General features: G+C 45.5%; 1 protein-coding gene and 1 long non-coding RNA gene across 4 annotated transcripts in view; one reads left to right on the top strand and one right to left on the bottom strand.

Moving 5' to 3' along the window:
- LOC311053804 (putative cytochrome P450 120) overlaps positions 1-11,794 on the top strand; it is a 28,825-nt gene extending 17,031 nt beyond the window's left edge. For all 3 annotated transcript variants that reach the window (XM_084069490.1, XM_084069491.1, XM_084069492.1), the window contains exons 8-11: positions 1,942-2,052; positions 3,252-3,379; positions 10,154-10,241; positions 10,912-11,794. In XM_084069490.1, the coding sequence (XP_083925616.1) occupies positions 1,942-2,052; positions 3,252-3,379; positions 10,154-10,241; positions 10,912-11,124 (540 nt within the window). In that variant the 3' untranslated portion in view covers positions 11,125-11,794. The remainder of the gene's footprint in view (positions 1-1,941; positions 2,053-3,251; positions 3,380-10,153; positions 10,242-10,911) is intronic.
- LOC311053822 overlaps positions 10,450-27,307 on the bottom strand; it is a 452,603-nt gene continuing 435,745 nt past the window's right edge. Inside the window, exon 2 of the long non-coding RNA XR_014601685.1 lies at positions 10,450-10,633. This is a non-coding gene — a long non-coding RNA (uncharacterized lncRNA). The remainder of the gene's footprint in view (positions 10,634-27,307) is intronic.

Consider the following 27,307-nt stretch of genomic DNA (forward strand, 5'->3'; position numbering starts at 1 on the left):
TCCTCATGATACAACATGCATGTCACTCAGTAATCCAGGTAGCAGCGGCTCCTCCACATATGAGACACAGAGACAGCACAATACTTTACCAGCCTTTCTGCCTGGTCTTTGGGCATCCCCCTCCCACGTTGTGGAAAACCTCCAACAACCAGTCCGTGGGTATAATGTCCTATAGGCTGGATCACCAGAGGAAACAAACTGCTTAGTCTTGCACTGCTGCTTGGTGTTAAAGCTCTCTCTGTAGTTGTTGTCATGGGCCTGGAGGTCCACCCGTTGCTATTCCGACAGCGGACGGACCCACCGCGGGATGGCCGCCGGGTCTATCGCCTCTCTTCCCGGTAGCTGAGGGAGGGGCCGTCGTCGCGTAGCGTCGGTTGTTGGTAGATTCCACCGTTGAGAAGTGCCTTCTTGTATGCAAGCTACGTAGTCCATTGGTTCTCAATACAATAATGGTACTTGAGGGGGTTGCAGGGGGTCCCCAGCTAAATGATGGATAGGAACCAAATGGACCCTTATGGGTCTGTAACTCTGAGAGTGTACAAATGGAACGAAATGGACCCTAACGGGTCCATTTCGTTCCATTTGTACACTCTCAGAGTTAGATTAACATTGGTTTTACAATGTGAATTAGGGTCCCAGAGGTATAAATGCCATTAAATGGGGGTCCGTAGCCTAATGCATGTCAAACTGGGGGTCCTTGAAATTAAAATGGATGAGAATCACTGCTAGAGAGCCATAAAAACCTTCTCTTATTGGGGTCCCCGGCTTATCTTTTCAAATGGGGGTCCGCGGGGTAATAAGTGTCAATTAGGGGGTCCTTGACATGAAAAAGTTTGAGAACCACTGACATAGTCCACAGAAATTGCAAATGCATCCACTGTAACTTCTACATTAACGATGGTAGTTACAACGGGGCAGTTTAACGTCATGCCCAGGACACACACTTTTTTTTCTTCTAAATTTAGTAGTAGCCAATTATTTTTTACCACTTTTTCTCCCCAATTTAGTCGTTATGCCAATTCATTCCTCTCCACACACATCTCTGTGTCGTCACTGCTGTCATATCCTACTGACTCACCTGTCAGTGAGGAGCCCCCACCAGGAGGACGTAGAGCCTTCGTCCTACTCCTCCCGCCCAACACTCCCCGCTGACAGGTGCCGCCCCCCCCCCCCCAGCCCGTAGGAGTACATGCAATGACCGATATCACCCTCCTCCTCCTCCTCCTTCGCCCCGCCCGGCTTCCCTCCCCTGAACACGGGCCAATAGACCATATTCACACGGCGGCCATGTTTCTATGAAGTCAATGAAAGTAGCCACCCCGGGTGGCGGCACTTTCAATGTTAAATTCCAATATGGCCGCCGTGTGAATATGGTCTACGGTGTTTGTGTAGTAGACGCTCCACAAAGCCGGATGCACCACGGTGGATTTGAACCCACACAACCTCCGTGGTGGAGGGCAGGGACTTCACCACTGCGCCACCCGAGCGCCCAAAAAACATAAAAAATAATAATAATAGATTCATAAATAAAATAGTTATTCAAAAAAAAGTAATGTCATACATTAAAACGAAAACAAAAAAAGACATTAAAAAAACTTTCAGGATAGCCGATATTCAAGCTCACAACGCATCGCATGAGCTTGTAGATCGGCTATTTTAACTAGTTTGGGTCCCGGGGAGACATCACGTCTCTCTTTTGAGTCTCGAGCTACAGTACAGCAGTGGAGCCAGAAGTCCTTATTTGGTCAGACATGCTTCAGCAGTGGAACCAGAAGTCCTTATTTGGTCAGACATGCTTCAGCAGTGGAACCAGAAGTCCTTATTTGGTCAGACATGCTTCAGCAGTGGAACCAGAAGTCCTTATTTGGTCAGACATGCTTCAGCAGTGGAACCAGAAGTCCTTATTTGGTCAGACATTGATTCAGTGTTTCTTCCTTTCAGGAAGAGAGCCGACGGCGAGCCAGGGAGGAGCCTAACTTCCTCCACAACATCCTATTGGAGGTTCAGAGACTCTGGCCTCCTTTCATTGGTGGACGCAGGATAGCCAATCAGGTGAGGAGAATGGCCCAAAAGAAGTCCTGGGTCTTAAAGCTCTATATAGTGCAGTGGTTCTCAAGCGGTGGGCCGGGGCCCTCTGTTGGGCCGTGAGGATGTAGCAAGTGGGCCGCCAAATAATTGGCCAAAATAATGTAAAACAACAAAATGGTATTTTTTCTTTAAAACCTTGAAACAATTGTGCGTGATACGTGTGAGGACCAAATGTCCTCACAAGTATAGTAGAATTTGAGAAATAGACATTGTGAGGAACCATTTTTCTGTTGTTTTATGGTTAAAAAGATTTTTTAGAGATCCTCCAATATTACATTAGAGAAAAGTCAGCCCTTCCGGTTACAGTGTCCCTGAAGCCAATTCATTGTTTCTGTATCAACACAACAACAACAGATACAGTAACATGTCACCACAACACTAGCCACAACGTTCTTGCTGCATTTACTGCATTTACACATTCAGGGACGTGCACAGATAGACTCTAGGTGGTGCTAGAGCACCTTCCCTTTGCCCTCTTGACCAGAAGTGCCCTTTTGAAAAAAAACGTGTTTTTTTTCCAGTTTACAGCAGGGGTCTTCAACAGGGGGTCCGGGACCCCTAGGGGGTCCTCAGAGTTACTACAGGGGGTCCGCCTAATCTTTATGTGATATGATTTTTCTTTTTACCATAACCACTCGAAACCTAGCATCCCTTTTCTGAGGAGAACTTTAGCCAAAAATAGCAGATCTACAAGCCCTCGCAGCGCAAAGCAAAGCAAAGCAAAGTTTGTTGTTTACCCAGGGTGTCGGACTAAGCACGAAGCTTGTTTCCAGCCGGACCCTGCATGGAAGCCTTGCTCAAGGGCTATTCAGCGGTGATTCATGATTGATGTGATGAATTGGGGAATCGAACTAGGGACCTTCCGGTATCAAGGCCGCCCCTCTAACCACTAGGCCACCGCTGCCACAAGCGCGAAGCGTTGTAGATCGGCTATTTTTGGCAAAGAGGTATAGGTGTAGAGGGAAAAAAGAGCAGACCAAGTAAACAAAAAATATATAATTTACACCTGCACCTGCCCCTCAAAATGTGCATGTCTGTGCACGCCACTGTACACATTGTTTCGTCTACTTTTCATTGCACACTAGTAGTGATGTGCGGGTCGGGTTTTTTCATGATAAATATTTCAAATGTGTGTGTGTGTGTGTGTGTGTGTGTGTGTGTAGGACTCCTCGTTAACAGGCTTCCATGTACCAAAGGGTTTTGCTGCCATGTACATCAGCCACTCTGTGCACCGCGACCCGGAAGTGTTCCTCCAGCCTGACCACTTCCTGCCTGACAGATGGAGCGGAAGGTCAGGAGGTCATGATGTCACAACGGGGGAGGAGCTGGGGGGGGGGGGGGGGGTATGCCTCATGATTAAAGGCATAGGATGTAACTTTTCCCTGTGTTTAGATAACAAAACAATATATATGTATAGTAGCAAATCTGCAAGCTCGAAACGCAGCGCGAAGCGACGAGTTTTGAGGTCGTAGGCACCAGGCCATGTGATTGGGTCGTAGGCACCAGGCCATGTGATTGGGTCGTAGGCACCAGGCCATGTGATTGGGTCGTAGGCACCAGGCCATGTGATTGGGTCGTAGGCACCAGGCCATGTGATTGGGTCGTAGGCACCAGGCCAGGTGATTGGGTCGTAGGCACCAGGCCAGGTGATTGGGTCGTAGGCACCAGGCCATGTGATTGGGTCGTAGGGACCAGGCCATGTGATTGGGTCGTAGGGACCAGGCCATGTGATTGGGTCGTAGGGACCAGGCCATGTGACGAACATAATCAGCCGCTACTGATATACGTACACAAATACGCAAACCCGAAAAGATCATTGTTTTAATGTAGTATGTTTTTTACTGTGTTTTATCATAACAACTTCATTTCTGTTGTTTTCTCATTATTAAGTTATAGTTATTGAGAGATCATTATCTCAATGGGATCTCGTTATCCTCATTTAGATCTCGTTATTTCAATAAATGGAAACATTTTCTTGAGATTCACAAGATACCTTTTTCAAGATCAGAAAAAACCCAAAAGGTTTTCTTGAGATAAAGCCAGCTTTTTGCCAGCCAACTTAAATACACAACATCTTTGAATAAATATGCAATGATGTTTAAATATGCATGATGTTTTGTTTAGTTGTTTTGTTATTTGACTAAGATTTGATAAATAATTAAATGGTGTCAAGTCAAAGATTATCTTTCAATGTGGCTCGGTTCTAAAGTTGTATTAATTGTAAGCCCGAACAAGGGCTCACCATATTGGATTTTATGGTTAGGGTACTAGAGTGATAGTGACGTCCAATAAACAGATAATTGCATTCCTTGGCGGTGAAAATATGTGTCTCGAGTGCTAAATAATCTTTCTATGTGACTTACTTCCAGAGTTATGGCCAGTTGTTTGTTAAAAGCGACCTTGTAAATGACCTTGAAATAGGAAAATTACCTCAGAAATGAATTCTCAGCACCATGAAATGTAGAGAAAGTGACATTATGCAACAGTCTAGTATTAAAAGAAGCTGTGATGTGACATTCGTCCTTTCGAGTGAGCACCATGTTGGAGTTTCTGCACTAAGGGGCCAGCCCAACTTGTATGCGGAGGTGTATGAGAACACGCACACACACACACGCACACAGATTGACCCTCTTATAGACGGCCTCCTACAGAGCCGTGCAGTAAAAAAAAAGAACGACAAAAGCCAGATACGTTGAAAATTAACATCAGACTATTCAGGTCGTCAAAAGTGTCCTTCTTTATAAGTGACTGGAGTTGTATTCAGGAACTGGGTGTTTTCCTCGCAATGCCTTGAGTAATGTGCTAATGGACTGTTTCGGTGTGCAATGCACACTGTACTGTATGTAGTGGCGGCTCTGGTTTTTAGGTCTTCTCTTTGACTGTCCTAGGACCACCATCCTTTTCGTGGTGTTGGTGTTGGTGTTGGCGTTGGCGTTGGCGTTTTCTTTTTTTTCGTTGGTGTCGATGTTTTCTTTTTTTTCGTTGGTATCCATGTTTTCTTTTTTTTCGTTGGTGTTGATGTTGGTGATGGCGTTGGCGTTGGTGTTGGCGTTTTCTTTTTTTTCTTCTCCTTTTTTTTCTTCTCCTTTTTTTTAGTCTCCTTGTCTTTCGTCTTCTTTTCTTTCGTCTCCTTTTTTTTCGTCTCCGTGTCTTTCGTCTCCTTTTTTTCTTCTAGTTCTGCCACTACTACGCTGATCTTCGTCGGTAACATCTTCATCGGAAGAGGCTTTCTATTAACAAAGTATGGAATGAGTTTGTCGCTGAAATTGTGTTTGAAGGTGTATAGGTTTGTGCTGGCATCAGGATCAGAGAAGGACAGCCTTCCTTTTTTCCAGTCCAGACTGACTCTGATTCTCTGGGGCGCGTGCTTCACTGGGAGAACATGGAGGACCCCTTGTGAAGATTGGGTGCTGTATTCGCCTTCCTCTAACCGTATTCTCCAGAATTTACCCTGTCCGTTTCCCTTCCTCTGGAAAGACTCTTCCAAAAGGCCTAGTGCCCACCGGCTATTTTCTCCTACTTCAACATCCCAGCTGTGAACTCCCGAGTCAAAGCCCTCAGAGCCAAGGACGTAGCCGAAGTGGTCAAATCTCTCTGGGTTGTCGGGAAATGTCTGTCTTTTCCCCCCCGTCACACTGGCCAGATCATCAGACAGGATGTATATAGTGTGGGCAGTGTTGGGGTCCAGGAGCACGGGGGTGTAGGAGACCGTCTCCTTCATCTTGTCCCAGACTGTGAAGGTCAAGTTTCCCAGGTGCTTGACCTCGTCTATCAGTGCTCCCGGGACCGGCTGGGGGTCCTGCAGTGTGAGCTTGAATAGGCCCTTTGTTGTCTTGTAGTTCCGCATGAACGCGACGCTCTCGGCTCTCAGCTCCTCCTGTATCGTGTCGATTGTGTTTGAAAGGGTTGATATCCCTCCGTTCAGATCCTCAATCTTCTCCTTCATCGTCTGACTCTTTGTCGACTCTTCCTCCCTCAGTGCAGTGATCCGACGCTCCTCTTCGTCGTGTAGAAACCGATGAAGCTTCTCAAACTGCTCCTTAATCTTCCTCTCCGTGTCCTGGGTCTGGACCTTAATGTATTCCGCTATTTGTTCATAGTTTGTTTTGAAATCATTAAAGACCCTCAGTTTCTTCTCCAAGGCCTTGAGTGACTTCCCGAGGTTCTTCTTGTGATCGAGTGCGACTTCCTGGACGGGTTTGAACGTGTGCTCGGTGTGTGCGTCAGAATCTCGACACACGAGACACGCCGGCTGTTTGTCCTCCAGACAGTAGAGTTTGAGCGTCTCGTCATGTAAACTGCAGAGTACACCCACGGGCCTCGTCGGAGACCTCGATGGGGGCCTCGGCGTTGTTGGGGGCCTGGGCGTTAGGGGCCTCTCTTTACCGCAGTGGCTGTGGCTACATGACCGGGAAACGGGGTGTTTGAACACGTCACGACGACACACATGACAGGACGAATCCTCTTCTGACTGCAAAGCCATTTTAGTCTTCTGAATGAAGGTTGTATGTATGTAGGGTTCAAGGGGTCTGGGTCAACGTTCCCTCCGGTAGCTGTGGAAAAATGTTCGGCGAGTTCGACTTGTCTCTCGAGTTTCCGTGTGCGTGTGCGAGTGCGTGTGTGTGTTTGTGCTCTTGTTCCGGTTTCAAATTCCAAGTCCAATTTGTAGTTGACGTCACGGTTATGTCAGTGTGACGTCATTGCTGTGGAGAAAGAACTATACGTCCAATCAGATGTCACGTGGTCGTGGTTCGCCTCCCGGCCCCGGTCTATGGGTCGGAAGTGTCCTTAACCCATTGAGACCTGAAGACCGATTCTACTTGTCTCCTAAATCTCAACAGCATGCTGAAAAACGCATGTTTCTATATCAGTGGTGCTCAATCTTTTTCATGTCAAGGACCCCCAAAATTATATGTATTTGGCCGTGGACCCCCATCAAAATATGTTGTTCCAGGGACCCCCCAGAAGCAAAGATTTGAGTTAAAAAATGTTCGCTTTAAAAATATATATATTCAAAGATTTGCACACATTTTCACGATTTTTCAAAAATAGCAGATCTACAAGCTCGTAGCGCGGCACTCGGTGCCGCGCTACGAGCTTGTAGATCTGCTATTTTTGAATAGCCCAAAGTGTAAAATAATGCTTTCTTAGCTCAAATCTAAAAATGACACAGTTCCAGGTCTTAATGTCCTTAAGCAAGACAATCACTCTAACCCCTAACTGCTCCTCCTCGCACACTCATCATAACCATCTGAGCAGCCATCTGCTGGGTGAGGCTGAAACTGAATTCCCCACGAGACTAACAATGGTCTCCATTTAAGTCTCCTTGTTCTTTCCTTTCCCATCATTTGTATTTAATTTGGTGAAATAAATCACGTTTCTTCAACAAACAGTGACATTGTAGCATTTGTGATGCGCCCTGTGGGTGTACATGAAATCCCTTTTGTCTCTGTGTGGTTTAGAGGCCCCTTAACACATTGATTGCCAAGATATTAAACATAGTTTTCTATCCCCTTGCCAGCGTATAATTACCTCAATCCGATGATATTTGAAACGCCGTGGAACCGACGTTGTGTCCCAAAAACACAAGCAAAATAGTCTGTGTGTATCCATAGGAACGACAACGTTCCAACCGCGATCCGCCATTTTGGGGCTAAGGCCGGCTGAAAACTAGTTGTTTTCAATGCAAAAAAACAGAAACTGAGAAAGAGCTGTTTTCCGGAAAATCCCAAACAGGCAGCGGATGGCTTCCTGTTTTTTTGGAACGAGTCACATCCACATTCTACTTCTCTGAGTGACGATCGGTCATTCCAAAGCTGTGTTAGGTTAGGGCGCCCCTTGTGGAATTTTCCCCCCAAAAATGAAAGAACGCATCAATGCGATCTTGGCAATCAATGTGTTAATGTGTGATTTCAAACAGGGTTCGACAGGACACTGCGTTCCTGACTTTGGCAGTTTTCTTTGTCAAATGGGCCCCTCCCGCAAACTTTGGAAGGCATATGGAAGAATCTGAATGATACGAGTGTAGCAGTAGTGTCTCAGACCCTGATGACCAAAAGTCTACTATCTCCAGGGACGTGCACAGATAGACTCTAGGTGGTGCTAGAGCTCCTGCCCTTTGCCCTCTTGACCAGAAGTGCCCTTTTGAAAAAAAGGGAAATAAAACGTTTTTTTTTTCTTCCAGTTTACAGCAGGGGTCTTCAACAGGGGGTCCGGGACCCCTAGGGGGTCCTCAGAGTTACTACAGGGGGTCCGCCAAATATTTGTGTGACATGATTTTTATTTTTACCATAACCACTCGAAACCTAGCATCCCTTTTCTGAGGAGAACTTTAGCCAAAAATAGCCGATCTACAAGCCCACAACGCCTCGCGCTGCGAGGCGTTGTGGGCTTGTAGATCGGCTATTTTTGGCAAAGAGGTATAGGTGTAGAGGGAAAAAAGAGAAGACCAAGTAAACCAAAAAAATTGTAGTTTACTTGAGCACCTGCCCCTCAAAATGTCTGTGCACGCCACTGACTATCTCCCCTGGCTAAAGGGGGGATTTCCCCTTTAGGCTAGTGGATGAACTGCAGCATTAGGGACACAGACCGGACAGGCTGGTGAAGAGGCTGGCCTCGTCATCATCGGTGTTTTAGAGTGGCTGACGGATGCCTTAAAGGAGTATTTCACTTTGAAACATTAATGGGATCATTTTCAGTCGATTGATCCTATATGTAGATCGTTATATTCATTTCAACAGACACGCCCCTGTCCTATATAAACCCATTGTAACGTCAAACCCAATTTGAACCACGTTAGACTCATTGAAAACACACGTCCCTGGTTCTGGTGACTGATGTTGTCCTATTGCGTGAGGGGGCCGTGTTTTTAGCGGCCCCCTCACGCAATAGGCGGTCCTGCTCTATACCTGCCTTTTCCGTCAACGTTCTGATTGGTCAGGCCTGTCAAGATTCTGATTGGTCAGGCCTGTCAAAGTTCTGATTGGTCAGGCCTGTCAAAGTTTATGTCCATGTATGTCCATCAAAGGCGCCGCTACCTTCACACAGGTGTGATTTTTAGCGGCGCTAGCCGCTCTATACCTTTAGGTATAGAGCGGATATTAGCCCTCTATGCCTGGCTTTTCCGTCAACGTTCTGATTGGTCAGGCTCGCCAACGTTCTGATTGGTCGGGTGCGTCAACGTTCTGATTGGTCAGGTGCGTCAACGTTCTGATTGGTCAGGTGCGTCAACGTTCTGATTGGTCAGGTGCGTCAACGTTCTGATTGGTCAGGTGCGTCAACAAAGTGATTGGTCAAGCTTCACATGACACGTGGCTATAAACACATTATAAACACATATCGATGACAAAATGTATCAAAGGCGCCGCTACCTTCACACAGGGTGTGATTTTTCAATGACTATTTAGCATTTTTGTATTTCTAGGCCCCCCCAGGGCCTAGTGTAGTGCCCTGGGGGACTCTAGTTAACTGTGTATGGCAGTGGTTTTCAACCTTTTTTTGCGTCAAGGACCCCCAAATTGACACACATTAGCCCAGGGACCCCCATTTGAAAAGATATGCCAGGGACCCCCAATAAGAGACGATTTTTACGGCTCTAGCAGTGATTCTCAACCATTTCAATTTCAAGGACCCCCAGTTTAACATGCATTAGGGCTACAGACCCCATTTAATGGCATTTCTATCTCTGGGACCACAATTTATATCATAAAATCAATGTTAATTTAACTCTGAGAGTGTACAAATATAACCAAATGGACCCGTTAGGGTCCATTTGGTTCCATTTGCACACTCTCAGAGTTACAGACCTGTAAGGGTCCATTTGGTTCCATTTGCACACCCTCAGAGTTACAAACCCATAAAGGTCCATTTGGTTCCTATCTATCATTTAGCTGGGGACCCCCTGGAACTCCCTCAAGGACCACTGATGGTCCCCGGACCACTGGTTGAAAACCACTGGTGTATGGAGTTTAAGTGGTTAAATGAACACTGGGGATTTGACAGTGTATTTGATAGTAATCATTTAATAATAATAATTATTTATAGAAATACATGTTTGTGTGTGTAGGAACCAGGGTCAGGAACATGTCCTGTGTTGTCTGGGCAACGGACCGCGCAACTGCATCGGAACCAAACTCAACGAAGTCTTCCTCAAGGTGTCTGTATGCTTCCTTTCCTCTGTCACCTTTACACCACCTCTATCTCAGTATGCTTCCTTTCCTATGTCACCTTTACACCACCTCTCTCTCTGTATGCTTCCTTTCCTCTGTCACCTTTACACCACCATCTCATATTGTCATGTTCTCTCTATAGAGCACTGAAGTCTGATGTAATTTACACATCCTACCTGGGTCGCGTTTCCCCCCCCTGTTCTGAATCCCCATAGACGTGTTTAATATCGTGTCAAATAAGAACTGTGTTCCAAAAATAAACAAATGACTCTTATGGATATGAAGCGTCAACTGACGGTGAGAAAACCATAATGTTACTTCCGCCGAATTAGTTACATTTTCACCAGAAACAGACTGTAGCAAATATAAGTGACTGACTATCATAAACGATACAGAACCTCCTCCCTGACAATATCGCCCAGACAGTTTGTTTATTTTTGGACCACAATTCTTATATGAGACGATTTTAAGACGACCCAATGTTATTCTCCATAGAGAAATGACTTTACGAACCAGGGGATGGACGAGTGACGTCAGGACTTCTGTACTCTATACTTCAGTGTGGGGGTGCTTGTGGGGGTGCTTGGTATGAACCAGGTTGAGAACCACTGCTGTAAGTGTTACATTGTCTCCATGTTGTGTGTTTTGCTTCCAGGCAGCCTGTGTCTATCTGTTAAAGCACTATAACTGGTGTCTGGACCCTCCCTCTCAGGACCTCCAGTATAAATGGCTGCCAGTGTGTCGTCCGTCCAACCCCCCCACCGTCTCCTTCACCAAGCTGGACCACAGCACACCCGACCACAACAGCTCCTCCTCACCCGACCACAACAGCTCCTCTACACCCGACCACAACAGCTCCCCCTCATAGACTGTAAAAATCACACCCAGTGTGAAGTGGGCGGTGTGGTCATCACAGTGGTCATCCCAGTGATGGAAGCAGTGCATAGTCATATTTACAGGTTATCAATTTCATCATGTGTCTCGCTAGCCAATCACATTGCTGAATAGAGTCAGCCAATAGAGTCAGCCAATCACAGTACAGCTAGGGGTGTACTAATGTAGAGGCGTGTGCTATTATGAGCCAATCACAGTACAGCGAAGGGTATACTAATGAGGTGTCCCAACCCCACTTATAGGGGCGGCCACACCGCACAAAAACCATAATGGCCGAAGGGAGCCGTGACGTGACCCATTGGTTTCTACAGACCTGTTTCGAACCCGCTATTTCAGCGAATTCAAAGCCACCATCTCCAAAAAGGAAACCGCTTGGTTTATCAGACAAACAGAGAGACACTGTGGCACCTGCTGTATGATGCAAACAGTAGGTTTGTTCATTAAGTCGTTTTTACTGTTTAAAAGATTAGGTTTAGTTTAGTTTGAGCATTCTTATTCTTATCGTTCTCATTATTTTCTATTCTGAACTCCCTAATTTCTATTTTGAATTGTATTCTAATCATATCCTTTTATAATGTGTCCTAATGCTCTTCATGTTTTGTGCAAAGCACGTTTAATTGCCTCGTTGAAATGTGCTATGAAAATTAAACTTGCCTAATTGCCTAGTAGCTTCTATTCTGTTTGTTATGGGGGTATTTGTCAGGAAAACTGGCAGAAAATAACTAACACTATACATAAACTTTGACTGAGACTACTTTTATTTTAACATGCTCATAAGGTGCTCTGTGCTCAAAGTGAAAGGTGGAAAAAAGCAGCAAACGTTTGGGTGATAGGACCTTCATCAGTGCTACTGCTGTATGAGTGGATCACAGACTAGACTCTTATAGGGCTCTAGATCAGCTCAGGTGCTGAGGATCAGGGTCATCAAGGCCAGGAGACTCTTGTTATTTGATCATTTATCCTGGCAGACTCATGTTCTTCCATTTCTCCTGTTTTGGGGGATTTCACCCTTTTTGCGTGGCAACCCATGTGTCAAAGTCACTTTTAAGTAATTAGTGGTTACTATTAACTCATTCAGTGCCACAGGACGTAAATACGTCCGTTCTAACAAGCGCCCAGAGTGCCACTGAACGTAAATACGTCCAGCAAAAAAAATTGAGCTTTTTGCTTTTTTTTTTTTTTTTTAATAGATGAAACTCTTCCCCAGCCTGTGACAAAATTTGGGGCTTCTACCATGAAAGAAAACATGAAATCATACCATCAAAAGTCAGGCTGACCTAGAATCAAAAACATCTTATTTCGAGTTAGAGTGCGTTAGTGTGTCATACATAAACATTCTGTGAGGATCATAGCCGCTGTCAACCACGTGATCAAAACAACTCGTGAGAACATAAACACACACACACACACACACACACACACACACACACACACACACACACACACACACACACAACACAACAACTTATTGGGGCCTTTGTGATCAAACACCCCGACATCTAGTCTGGGGTCAGTTTGAGGACAGCTTCTTTGAAGAAAGTAGACACGTGAGCAAACAAACTTGTCGGGGCCTCTATCGAACAAACCCTACAACAACAGCCATCAGGACTGATCATCAACAACCTGTGGAATCGGACGATCAAAGGACCGCCATCGACCACCTGACCTAAACAGAAGTTTATAAAAGCTTGTTGGACACATTGGGCCCGATTCATGAACCGTACTTACGAACAAATTTGTTCTTAGACCGACTTAAGAAGTTTTTTAAGAGATTTTGGCATTCACAAATGTTTTCTTAGCTGTGATTTGTTCTTAAGTTAAGAAGAAATCTACGCATACTAGAGAGCACTCTTAGGGTGGCCTTTAAGTTCTTAAGTGTGACATGTTTGTGCAAAAATAATTAATTCTCGAAGTTTCTTCAATTCTACAGTTGTATAATATAGGATTTAAATTACAATAATATTTTTATCATATCTTTAGAGCAAAAAAGGTTCTCAAAAGTGTGGTCTGGGGACCCCCAGGGGTCCTTGAGGGAGTTCCAGGGGGTCCACAGCAAACGAGGAACCCGGTTGAGTTGAAGCCCAAGCCCCTTACCCACCCCATAACCCCCCACCCAACCCACCCTCATCGACCCCCCCACACCCTCATCACCCCCCCCATACCCCCACCCCCATATCCCCGACATTCGCCACACCCCCATTTTCCCGTCCCCTTCTTATCCGAAAGCCCCCCTATACCCACCCGTCACACCCATCCCCATACCCCCCACACAGCCCCCTACACCCCTCCTTGCACCACCATATCACCCACCACACCCCTCCTTGCACCACCATATCACCCACCACACCCCTCCTTGCACCACCATATCACCCACCACACACCTATTTCCACCCCATTACATACCAAGCAGCTGCTACCTTAAAGACCCTCCATATCCACCCACACAGCTTTCAGTAATACAATTATTTTTATATCCACTACTAACGCTACTACTCAACATGAAATATGGATAACATGGTAATTTCAGCAAATTTACATTGATGTCTATTGGTGATATGTTGATTAATGTGAGAGAAATAATAAAATACATTCATTAATTAAATTAAATAATTTGCTGTTCACTTCAGAAGTACCTCCACAGAACTATTGATTTTTTTATTTTTATGTTTGGAGTCTGGTGTTCAACCATCTTTAGACTTTAGTTTAGGTATTCTTTACTTCATTCTCTAAACTTTATTTCTGTGTGATTTCCTGTGATGTCTGTGAGCAGCAATCACACACAGGTGTGACTGCAGGCAGGGCCATGCAGTCATGCCTTATATGGGGATTAGTGGGGCGGCTACCTATGGTAATTTGGATTAACTGGCACACCCCTTCAAGTTACTAGGACTGGGATTCATCATCATAAGAACATAAGTTACGAACAATTCTGCCATTTAAGAACGCTTCATGAATCTGACTCGACTTCTCTTAGGAATTCACTTAGGAAGAAATGTAAGAGGAAGCATTAGGAACTTATTGCTGAATGAGGCCCATTGCCCGTTGTGGGGAAGCAGTGAGGAGAGCTTAGAGAGAGAGAGCGCAAGCGATCGATCGAGACGAGAGACGAGAGATTTTGAGAACACACACACACACACACACACACACACACACACACACACACAGGAGAACATGCCTGCCAAGCAGTCAAAGAAGCGCAAGCGGTCAGCCTCCCGCGGGGGCAGACAAGCTGCTTCTGTTGGCGATCGTATCGCTGGGCCCAGCCGGACCAGCACCGGGATGCGCCAACAGACTATCCAGGAGGCGTTCCGTCACGTGGAGGTGCCGGTGACTGGAGCCTCTGCGAGGGTACCGTCCGTGCCTGTTGTCTTGGCTCCCGGTAGAGAGACAGATTCGGAAGTCTCTGGCGGTGAGGAAAACGCAGAACCGATCGATTGTCTCCGTCGCAGTGTCAGGCTGAAGACAAGTCAACGTGAGGTTCTGGAGAGTCCATTCAACAGCCAGAAATCTCAGTCTGATCCGTCCGACACGGACATGGAGTCGGACTTTGAAGATTGTGATGAATGGCTGCCCTACGCCAGAGTGGAGGACGACACGTCGCGGAACATACTACCTTCTTTCCCAGAGAGCAGAGGTAAGAAGATGCTATCTATCTATCTATCTATCTATCTATCTATCTATCTATCTATCTATCTATCTATCTGTCTATCTATCTATCTGTCTGTCTGTCTGTCTGTCTGTCTGTCTGTCTGTCTGTCTGTCTGTCTGTCTGTCTGTCTGTAGTTGTCCATGTAACATGAAAGTATGTTGAAAGATTTGCGCACATTTTCCAAAAATAGCAGATCTACAAGCTCATAATGGGGCATACACTCAGATTATAGACCTGTAAGGGTCCATTTGGTTCTATTTGTACACTCTAGACCTGGCTGTATGGGTCCATTTGAACCCCCCCCCCCCCCCCCCCCCAAGGACTCCTGAGGGTGTTTGAGATTCTGTCTGTCTGTCAAATATTTTTCAAAAATAGCAGATCTACAAGCTCTTAGGAGTAATTGACAGTTTTTTTGTTATAGAGAGATCATTTTTGTCTGTCTGTCTAAGATTTTTCAAAAATAGCAGATCTACAAGCTCTTAGGAGTAATTGACAGTTTTTTTTGTTAGAGAGATCATTTTTGTGTGTCTGTCTGTCTAAGATTTTTCAAAAATAGCAGATCTACAAGCTCTTAGGAGTAATTGACATTTTTTTTGTTAGAGAGAGAGATCGTGTGTGTGTGTGTGTGTGTGTGTGTGTTGTCCTCAACCCCTCCGCTGTTTGCCTGAAACTCCCCGCGGACATGCGTTGCCATCCCTCTTTCCACGTCTCCCAGATTAAACCTTGGGTTTCTGACCCTCCACCCCTCCCCTCGGACGATCCTCTCTCCCCCCTGCTCGGTAGCTTTTCCCTTCCGCCTCCCCCGGTCGATGTCCCCCTTTCACCTTCGGTCGCGGCCGATGATTCTGCCCCCGCTCCCGCTGCTTCCCTCTTGCCTTCCGTTCTCCCTCCGATCCTTTCGGTTCGCAAGATTATGGACGTTCGTAGACGTGGTCGTGATCTTGAGTATCTTGTGGACTGGGTTGGTGGTCCTCCCGGGGACACTGCCTGGGTTCCCCGTACCCGGATCCCTTCTCCTGATCTCATATTGGACTTCGACGACTCACGGCGTACCTCTTCCATTGTGACGCGCGGTCGCGTCCGTCGAGGGGGGGGGGGTACTGTTAAGGGTGACGTAACGGTCACATAACCGTTACGTCATCCCCAACGATGAATCCACAATGACGTCATCCTTTTCCCCTATATCTAAGAACGACTTCAGTATCAGTTCGTTCGATTATAAAACTTAAGAGATATTCTTAAAAGGTCGTCTAAGTTAAGCTTCTTACAATCTTCATTAATCTTTAGATTAAACTTAGATTGCAAGTAACTCAATTCTCAACTCCAGTAGTAATATATATATATTACTGGAATAAACCACTCCAACCAAACTCTAGTAAATAATCCACCATTTACTAGACTCCTCCATCGATTCTAGTGAAGACCAAGAGCCAAGCTGGGAAGGCTACTTAATCTTCAGGAGTAACTTTAGCTCATTCAAGATGAGGTCAAGAATGCTGTGCTTGCTGTTGTTGCTGTTCTCCGCCAAGGAGAACATGGGCAGCATCATCGGCATCGACCTGGGTACCAAGAATGCGGGCGTCATCACAGGGCTCAACAACGTGCAGATTATCAACGAGTCTGGCCTGGACAAGAGCGACATAATGAAGAACGTGCTGGTGTTCGACCTGATCGACGGAACCTTCAACGTCTCCCTGGTCACCATCGATGGGGGCGTCTTCGCGGTGGTCGCCACCTCGGGCGGCCAGGACGTCTGCGCCGCACAGAAGCTGCAGCTCGCCGCGGAGAACGCCAAGCGTGAGCTGACACGCGCTAAGTTTGAGGAGCTCAACGCGGAGCTGTTCCGCTCCACCGTGAAGCCCGTGCAGAAGGTGCTGGAGGATTCGGGCCTGAAGAAGTCAGACATCGACGAGATCGTCCTGGTGGGAGACTCCACACGCATCCCCAAGATTCAGCAGCTGGTGAAGGAGTTCCTCAACGGTAAGGAGCCGTTGTGGGGCATCAACCTAGATGAGGTTGTGGCGTACGGCGCGGCCGTGCACGCCGGCGTGTTGTCGGGCGAGGAGGACGCGCCTGAACCCGCCAAGAAGTCGCAGAACTTCACCGCGGCTTCAGACAACCAGTCCGTGGTCACCATCAAGATGTACGAGGGCGAGCACTCGCTCAAACGGGACAACCACCGGCTGGGCACCTTCAGCAAGGACACTGTGAGGGGGAGCATGCAGCACAAAAATATGTCCCCATCCATTATGTACACTGTATATAATGGATGGTAATAATCACATATGCTGTTCCTCGGACTGTGATCACTGAATCCAATCGCAAATCTTTAGGACTTCATTCTTCAAATCATCTTGTAAAGAACATTCAGGGCATATTTGCCAGCACTAGCCTATATATGGAGATCCCCATAAAAGGAGACAATCGACTTATGAAACTAAACGTATCATAGATCTGACATCAGCGAACCCTTCCCAGAACTCCATATATAGCGATAACCGTCACGTCCAGGACTGACGTCATAGTCCCATATTTGGGCATAACCGACATAGTTTAATAATATTGTCTACATCTGGGACCCTGATGTTCTCTGTAAAAGTGTTAATTTAACACTGACAGTGTAAACACATGATACCAAATGGACCCTGTTCCCAACTCCCAAGAACCACCAGCTGCCCAAAAAAAAAGAGTTTAATTATAACGTAAACCTTAAAGGACTTACATCAGGTTGGGCTTACAGCAGAAAAACTATAAAATATACAAAAATCACACCCAGTGTGAAGTGGGCGGTGTGTGGTCATCACAACATGACTCACTTTAAAAAAAAGGATAAATGACTTCTTTAAAGTCCATACTGCTATTCATAGGGCTGCACATGTGTCATGTGTTTCGCTAGCCAATCACAGTCCTGAATTTGCAAAGTCAGCCAATCACATTACAGTTAGTGGTGATGACACTAGCTGTAATGTGATTGGCTGACTTTGCAAAAGTATCGATTTGCATTAACAATGTAAGGGTTAGGGGGTATACAATGCGTCGTAGACTATTGGCCAATCACGGTGCAGGATTGGTCAGTGTCCAAAACTCACTTATAGGGGGCGGCTACACCGCGGGACATCCAATCACCATCGAGAGGCCAGGTTTAGGGTCAGGGTTTAGAGGTCAGGTTTAGGGTCAGGGTTTAAAGGTCAGGTTTAGGGTCAGGGTTTAGAGGTCAGGTTTAGGGTCAGGGTTTAGAGGTCAGGTTTACAGATGTGCCACTTCAAAACTTCACACGTTACTGTTCTTTACCTGAAAGTGCCCTGAAATTGCATTTTTTCCTCCCTGTTCTGCCCTTAAAAATGCATTGTTTTGCCCCTGAAAAGAAGTTGTCACTACACACCCCCGTTTTTCCCTTCAACAGACATCCATATACATGAGATTCTCTGGTATTCGCTGGCATAGTGTGTGTGTGTGTGTGTGTGTGTGTGTGTGTGTGTGTGTGTGTGTGTGTGTGTGTGTGTGTGTGTGTGTGTGTGTGTGTGTGTGTGTGTGTGTGTGTGTGTGTGTGTGTGTACGTGTGTGTGTACGTGTGTGCGTACGTGTGTGCGTATGTGTGTGCGTGTTTGACTCAAAGTATAGATACTCCGGGTCAAATATTATTCAAGTACGAGCAGGTCTGAGTGAAAATGCTGGAGTATTTGTATTAGAAAAAAATCCTCAAGCACAAATTACACTTTTCTTTTTTAATATCAATGCGTTGATTTAATGAAATGTAGACATTTTACCCCCAAAAAATTCAAATAATTGAATTTGTCGCATGGTGACACGTTGTGAGCTTGTAGATCGGCTAGTTTCACTATTCTTTTAAATAGGACTTTAGAGGTTTAATTCATAACATAATGTTTGCCTGCCTAGAAATGTAATGGAGTGAAAAGTATGATACTTTTCATTGAAAAAAAGTATTGAAAATGACTCAGGTAAAGTACGCCATTGGTTCTCAAAGTGGGGTCCGGGGACCCCCAGGGGTACTTGAGGGGGTTCCAGGGGGTCCCCAGCTAAATGATGGACAGGAGCCAAATGGACCCTTATGGGTCTGTAACTCTGAGAGTGTACAAATGGAACCAAATGGACCCGTTAGGGTCCATTTGGTTCCATTTGTACACTCTCAGAGTTAAATTAACATAGATTTTACAATTTAAATTGTGGTCCAAGTGATATAAATGCCATTAAATGGGGGTCCGTAGCCCTAATGTATGTCAAACTGGGGGTCCTTGAAATTAAAATGGTTGAGAATCACTGCTAGAGCCGTAAAAACATCTTCTCTAATTGGGGTCCCTGGCTTATCTTTTCAAATGGGGGTCCGCGGGCTAATAAGTGTCAATTTGAGGGTCCTTGACATGAAAAAGTTTGAGAGCCGCTGAAGTACGCACAGACCAAAACAAATGACTTTGTTACTGTGCACCACAGACAGCGCTGCATGTTTAGCCAGTGAGTCAAAGCTGTGAATGTGTAAGGTCATCAGAAGCAGAGATTTAGGGTAGAAGTTGTTTGGTGGTATTTACGTGTTGTTGGTCATGGATGTCAGATGGTGTTATAGCTTGACGGCCCGACCCCCAGGAGAGGTTGCCTTAGAGGGGCTTAACGTGACACTAAAGTGGCTTAAGTGGTGGAAGTAAAAAAACTAGCAATGAAGCCATAATGTGAACATACTTTGTAGTGAAATTTTCTGCTGCAGGGACGTGCACAGATATACTCTAGGTGGTGCTAGAGCACCTGCCCTTTGCCCTCTTGACCAGAAGTGCCCTTTTGATTTTTTTTTTTTTTTTTTCAGTTTACAGCAGGGGTCTTCAACAGGGGGTCCGGCACCCCTAGGGGGTCCTCAGAGTTACTACAGGGGGTCCGCCAAATCTTTGTGTGATATCATTTTTCTTTTTACCATAACCACTCGAAACCTAGCATCCCTTTTCTGAGGAGAACTTTATAGCCAAAAATAGCCGATCTACAAGCTCACAACGCCTCGCGCTGCGAGGCGTTGTGGGCTTGTAGATCGGCTATTTTTGGCAAAGAGGTATTAGGTGTAGAGGGAAAAAAGAGCAGACCAAGTCAACAAAGAAAAGTATAATTTACTTGAGCACCTGCCCCTCAAAATGTCTGTGCACGTCACTGCTTTGTCTCCGCCAGGCCGAAAGGCTTGGCCGAGACATGCATTATCCCCGCTTATTACACGGCTACTTAATAAATAAATAAATAAATTGACCCAAAAGTAACAACAAAACAAAGTATTTCCTTGCTTTACGGCAATGAAAGTATTCCATAAGTTCTGGGCTGGGCGGACAAGTTCGCCTCGGAAAACAGATGGACAGTTAGTCCGTAACGGTCCGTAGACTCGCTCCAAAACACACTCGCCCCCCATTCTATATACCACCGGATTTCCCTATAATACCGCCGGATTTGCCCCCGGGGGGCGACTGTGTTTTGGGGCGAGTGTTTTGGTATTCCCCCGTTGTTGTGCCACGATAAACAAGGAAGTGTAGAGGCAGTGGCGTATTTGATAAACAACATGAACTCATTCACCGCCATGGACGTAACTAACGTAATTTTCTTTTTTTTGGGATTCACAAAAGTAAATTTTTCTCGGATTCATGTTGTTTTTCAAAAAACAAGCCACATTGCTACAGGACCTGCCATGTGGTCTGGTGGAATGTTTCCACCGTTAATCTGTGATTCATCTTTTACTTTTTTTTTATTGTACCTCATTGACAATTTCTCCTTTTTCTTATGCTCTTATCATCCTGATGCTTGCTACAATGACACAGACCAGAAACAGACACAGAGGCACACCCAAGATGACATATAAGAACACCCAAGACCTCTCAGGCACCGTAACCTCCCACATGTCCCCTCCCAACCGGTTGCTCACCAAGCATTTCACGGACATGTGATATGACCAGTCATCCTGGCGGTAGAACACAGTGACCTTGCTGGTGGCCTTGCCGTCCGTCTCGTTGTAGGAGCTCTCGTCTTTCCTATCGGCGTGGATCCACCAAAAGAACGGTTCGGGCACTCCCTGAGCCTCGCAGGTCAGCTGGGCGCCGCCGCCGCCGTTCTGGAAACCGTTCTGGGTGAGACCGGTGATCACCGGCGAGCCTTCCACCACCAGGTCAAAGGACTGGCGTCGCGTCAGGCCGGCCGAGGAGACCTCACACGCGTAGCTGCCCGCGTCGGTGTAGCTCAGCTTCCCGAACACGGGCGCCGCCTCCATCTTCTCGCCATCCTTGGTCCAGGACACTTTGGCGTCCTCGTCTGAAGGGCTTATCTCCATCTTCACCACCAGGGGCTCGCCGAGCATCCTCACTACCTTCCCCGTGGGGCTCAGGCTCAGGTCCAGGTAGTTCACGGCGATGTCGAGTGAAGCCTCCATCGTCTCGTCGTCGACCAGCGAACACTTGTACTGTCCAGCGCTGTCTCGTGTGATGGCCGTCAAGGTGTACGTGTCAGAGTTTTCCAGGAGGTGGAAGTTGTAGCTGCTGGGAGGAGGGTTTCCGTCCGCACGGCACTTCAAAGTGACATCGTCCCCTTCTGCGATGGGACCTTCGGGGGTCAACGCCGTTAGAATCAGCCTCTCGACCGCCACGGCGCTGCGATAACTCACGGAGGGTTTGTGGGTGGACGACACGTGGCAGACGTAGACCCTCTGGTCCTTCGGCGTTCCCTGGCCGATCAGGAGGCTGGAGCCGTCGTCCGAGGAGACGTTGAACCTCGGGTCGTAAACTGTGGTCACGCTGTGATCTTTTCTCAGCAGCAACGGCGAAGTGCCGCCGCCGTCGCCGTTCTCGTACCTCCACTCCAGCACATCTCCGGGTGCGAGGCGGTGGTGGGGACACGGCACCACGATGGTCTCTCCGTTCAGGCCGGTCACCGTCTCCGTGCTCTTCTGGACTGGAAGAGACATGGCGGCTGCAGCACTGATGAGGAGCATCAACAGGAGAGCAGATGAATTCATCCTGGACTAACTAACCTGGGATGGAACAGTTGACTAAGAATTAATTATTTAACTAAGAAAAAACAAGTTCTCTTTAGATTCCAAGATTCTAACACTGCCGCTGATCACCTGGAGTCTGCAGTGTGAACTGCTCTTATAGGCAGATACTGTAGTGTGATGTCACAGTGATGTCACAGTTCTGACGTCACAGTTCTGACGTCACATGACTGCAGTGGTGGAAAGTAACCAAGTACATTTACTTAAGTACTGTACTTGAGTACAATTTTGAGGTACTTTTACTTTACTGGAGTATTTCCAATTTTCAATACTTCTACTTCTACTACTACATCTCAGAGGCAAATATTGTACTTTTACTCCACTACAATTATTTGAAAAGTTTAGTTACTAGTTACTTTTCAGATATAAATGATGATATAATGAAACATACATTAACCACTTTAGCCCTATTTCATACATAGGCTTTTTGAAAATAGCCGATCTACAAGCTCACAACGCGTCGCATCGCGACGCGTTGTGAGCTTGTAGATCTGCTATTTTCAAATATTTACTACTTTTACTTTTGGAACTTTAAGTACATTTTGATGCCAATACTTTTGTACTTTTACTCAAGTACATTTTTTATTCTGGACTTTTACTTGTAACAGAGTATTTTTTATATTGCAGTATTGGTACTTTTACTTAATAAGTAAAGAATTGGAGTACTTTTTCCACCACTGCATGACTGACAGGTTCGCTGAGCCGGCTGAAAGTGACCGCGTACGCTAAGCTAAGCTCGCTCGGTGGTGCCTCTCCTGGTTGTGGAGTCCCCCTTCAGACAGCATTAACTCATTCAGTGCCAAACTTATCTCTGGCGTTATCATCCCTGTGCCAAGGCCAACAATACATTGTTAAAAAAAAAAGTGCTCAGGAGCCGAGATACAGCCTTTTTCAGTAAAAAAGTTAAACAAGAAGTAGACTGAGAGAACGAGAGCAATCCATGGTCTCGAAGGGCGGATCCAAACCCAGGCGCCCGGAGCAGCCGCGTCCTCCGATTGCTTCACCAATCTATGTCCCCGCCTCCCCTCCCCTCCCCTCCCCCCCCCCCCGGTCTGTGCACGGAGCAGGCTGACGTCACCAAATTTAGAGCGACGCCCCTCTGCACTCTGGTTGGTTAGGAGTTAACAAGGTCCTAAGACCATCGTTCCTGCACCGTTCACCCAGACTTTTTTCTTTTGAAACAAAAAAATCACACCCAGTGTGAAGTGGGCGGTGTGTGGTCATCACAACATGACTCACTTTAAAAAAAAGGATAAATGACTTTTTTTAAAGTCCATACTGCTATTCATAGGGCTGCACATGTGTCATGTGCTTCGCTAGCCAATCACAGTCCTGAATTTGCAAAGTCAGCCAATCACATTACAGTTAGTGGTGATGACACTAGCTGTAATGTGATTGGCTGATATGAAAAAAGTATCGATTTGCATTAACAATGGAAGGGTTAGAGGGTACATACATTTTTTGGTCGGTGTCCAAAGCTCACTTATAGGGGGCGGCTACACCGCCCCAAAAAAGGGCTGGATTTCCGAGGCTAAACAAGAAGTGAATGGAGCAGCACATCTTCAAATCATCATATCTTGGGTTCTGAACGCCGCCTCCCTACCTCAAAGGGAGGCGGCATTCTTTGTAGTGTAGCTGCTAATTGTGGTTGTTGTGTTGTCAGCCGTGAGCAGAGCCCTCGGTTTGTACCGCGGGGACGTCAAAGGCTCGCTTTGCTCCGCCTCGCGCCGAAAAACGAGAATGGGTTTTCCAACCGTTCTGTGATGATGGTCTCCTGCAGGAGGCACATCTGAAGCCTGTCCTGTCCAGGATGACAGACAGACACATAGAGATCTCCATATATGGGCATACAAAGGACACAGACAGACAGACAGACACACAGATACATCTCCATAATGGGCATAAAAGGGACACAGGCACACAGAGATCTCCATATATGGGCATACAAGGGACACGGACACAAACTAATGGAGAACCTTGATGTCTTCATTATGGCATCATGGTCCTGCATGGGCATCAGACTGGGGCCTGGACTCCATATATCTGGAGGTGCCCTCGTTTTAACACAGTGTCTCTTAGCCAATCAAGTTCAGAGAGACAGACCAGGCAAATGTAGAGAACAGAGTTGAAACCACGCCCCCAGGAACCCAGAGGTTGCATTGAAGCAAAGATTGTTAATTTAGCAAGATACGCATTTTCCATTGGAGCCACTAGAGGCGAAGTGGTACACACATCCTACAAATGGTCTCCTAAGTAGGCGTGGTTTTCTTCTCCCCCAACCACCCCACCACCCTCAGCCTCCCTTCTCCCTGGCTGACAACGTCATATGGATGTGTATTTGTGTGTTTTCTTCATTAAAGAAAATAAATGCTCTACATGTTTGAAAGCAAACTGTTATTGGCAAAGATGCCTTTAAGAAACCTGATGAAAAAACCTTTATGAAATTCCCACTACAAACACACATTATTCAGTCTTATGCTAGATGTGCTCTGTTTCTGCTCAATGTTAACCACATATACATATATATAACTATAATTATAAATAAATATATATATATATATATATATATATATATATATATATATATATATATATATATATATATATATATATATATATATACATACCTTATAAATAAAAGGCCCTTATTTATAAGGTATATATTTTACCACTATAGACCACAGTATGTTTAGAAAATTAGCATGAATGTTATGTTTAGCAAAATGTTATGATTCCCAAATCATACCCCATCAACCAAGACAGTTAATAATGGAACATTATATTATTGAGCATTGGAACACACATTTTATTTAATTTTTAATGTGTCCATAATGATTTTCACGTACTATATTCACATATATAATCTCAGTTAATCAGTTTCTATAACATCTTATAGGGACAGAGCATAGAGTTAAAAAAAAATAAGGGACAGAGCCCTCTACACAGAGCCTGTCTCGTCCGTCAGACTGCAGATGGACTCTTCAGATATCTTCCCAAATTTCGCGAGAGTGTGTTGATGGGATAGAGAAAGGTCGATAACAAAGTAGATTTTCTCCTAATTTGTGTCTCTAAAAAAAAGGCATTTTAGTATGAAAATCTTGTACATATTGTGTGGCTTGTGATGATTGGGTCCAATATTTAGTTCAGTATCCATGGAGCTAAAGAATGGTTCAGAAGCTGTGTTCACGTTCACTCTTCCATTGGAATCAATAGACTCCAACTTGCTTCCTGTCTCCTAAAAAGGTGTCCACCTACGTCACGCAGAAACGGGAAGTAAACCGGAGATTGCGTATCTTGCTAAATTAACAATCTTTGACTGAAGCGCATTGGACATGCTGGCCATTCATGGGTACTGCAGCTCAAAACAATCTTGAGGTTACTTTTACTTCACTGGAGTAATTCCAATTATCAATACTTGTATTACTTCTACTCCACTACATCTCAGAGGTAAATATTGAACTTTTACTCCACTACAATCATTTGAAAACTTTAGTTACTAGTTACTTTGTAGATAGATATATTATGACATCATAAAACATACATTAATCACTTCAGCCATGTTTTATACCTAGGCTATGTGAAAATAGCAGATCTACAAGATCACAACGCGTCGCATCGCGACGCGTTGTGATCTCGTAGATCGGCTATTTTCAAACATTTCAGTACTTTTACTTTTGGTACTTTTAAGTATATTTTGACGCCAATACTTTTGTACTTTTACTCAAGTAACATTTTGAACGTAAGCCTTTAACCGACTAGAGTGGAGTTGACCTGCTGTCTCCTAACGTGTCTGTGGTCTGTGGACTCTAACTGACCCGTAAGGTTACAGAACTACGTCTAACGTCTCAGTCAGAGGACGGGAACCAATGACAGTGTCACATATACAGTATAGGAAGTATAAAATATTGAATTAACTAGAAAATGTGCTCCTCGGAGCACAGGTCTCCACCAGTACTGTTCCTGATTAATCCTGTCTTAAGTGTTACTTGATTAATCCTGTCTTAAGTGTTACTCCGCCATTTCTCAGCCATTTCGTGATTATTCCTGTCTTACCTCACTTTGAAAGAGACACAGACTCTTTCAAAGTGACACATCTATTTATAGGCCGCTATACGTCATGTGTCTCACTAGCCAATCAGAGCACACTCTTTCAACGTATTGTCACGTGTCACGTGAGGCTTGACCAATGTTAGCTTGGCCGAGGGGGGGGGGGGGGGATGGAAAGTGAAAACAATGTCTCCTGGCGGAGACAATAATGTAACCTCGCTACTTTAAACATGCCTCTTTAAAGGAGAATTCCAGTCATTTTAGATGTTTGCTTTGATATGTCGCTAATCACTCACCAACATACAAAGGGGCCGTTGAATTTTTTCCAGAGAAGCCCCTGTTGTCCATTGTGGAGACCCCTTCCACTGGCCTGATGTAGTAATGCGGATAGACACAAATCGTCTATTTTAGCTGCTCCAAAGTTTTTCCATTAATCCACATCATGCAGTGTACTGACACTCAAACATGCACTGAATGTCCCTTATGAGCTGCCGTTCACGCAGAACGACATGGAGCTGGTTGCTTGTTTCTCTCACAGAATCTGGCAACACCGAGGACTAGCTTCGCGTCGTTCTGCATGAACGGCAGCTCATAAGGGACATTCAGTGCATGTTTGAGTGTCAGTACACTGCATAATGATACCAAAAAAAATAACTTTGGAGCTGCTAAAATAGGCGATTTGTGTTTATCCGCATTACTCCATTATGCCAGTGGAAGGGGTCTCCACAATGGCCCCACAACAGGGGCTTCTCTGGAACAATTCAACGTCCCTTTGTATGTTGGTGAGTGATTAGCGACACATCAAAGTAAATATCTAAAATGACTGGAAATTCTCCTTTAACATGTACATCTATTTTTGCTGTTTAACATACAACAACATATGGGGTTATTTTTGTCCATATTGCCCACTTATTACCACTGTAAACGTGTACATATTATGTCATGTCACTGTTTCATTTCCAGATCCATGGAGAGAAAACGGAAGCTCCAGAGAGAGTACAGTAAACATAATCATCAGGTATTATGGTTATACTAGGAGGAAGATTTTTTTCAAAAAAGTGTACAGAAAGTGTTAAAATGATGTTTTTATGTGGACACGCCTCCAGTTCATTAAGTATACCTGGTTCTCACCTTAGCACCTCCTCCACCACCACCTTAGCACCACCCACCTGTCCTAGTCCCTCCTCCTCCTCACGCCCACACCTGTTGTTGTGTTATGATAATGAGGGGGAGGGTATGTTTTTACTATGTCACTAAAGGTCTGTTTTTCTATTGGCACGTTTGACCCTCAAGGTTTCAGCCTCCAGGTAGAAACTCAAAGTAGTCAGAGAAGACATAAAACACCATAAAAACACCACTAGGGGGCTTAATGACGTTCTATCAACCTCATTGACACGTGAAACACAGAAAAAGTGCAAAACCACGGCACCTGCTCTAAAG

This window comes from Gymnoscopelus microlampas (genome assembly GCF_963454915.1).
Source record: "Gymnoscopelus microlampas genome assembly, chromosome: 10".
NCBI lineage: Eukaryota > Metazoa > Chordata > Actinopteri > Myctophiformes > Myctophidae > Gymnoscopelus > Gymnoscopelus microlampas.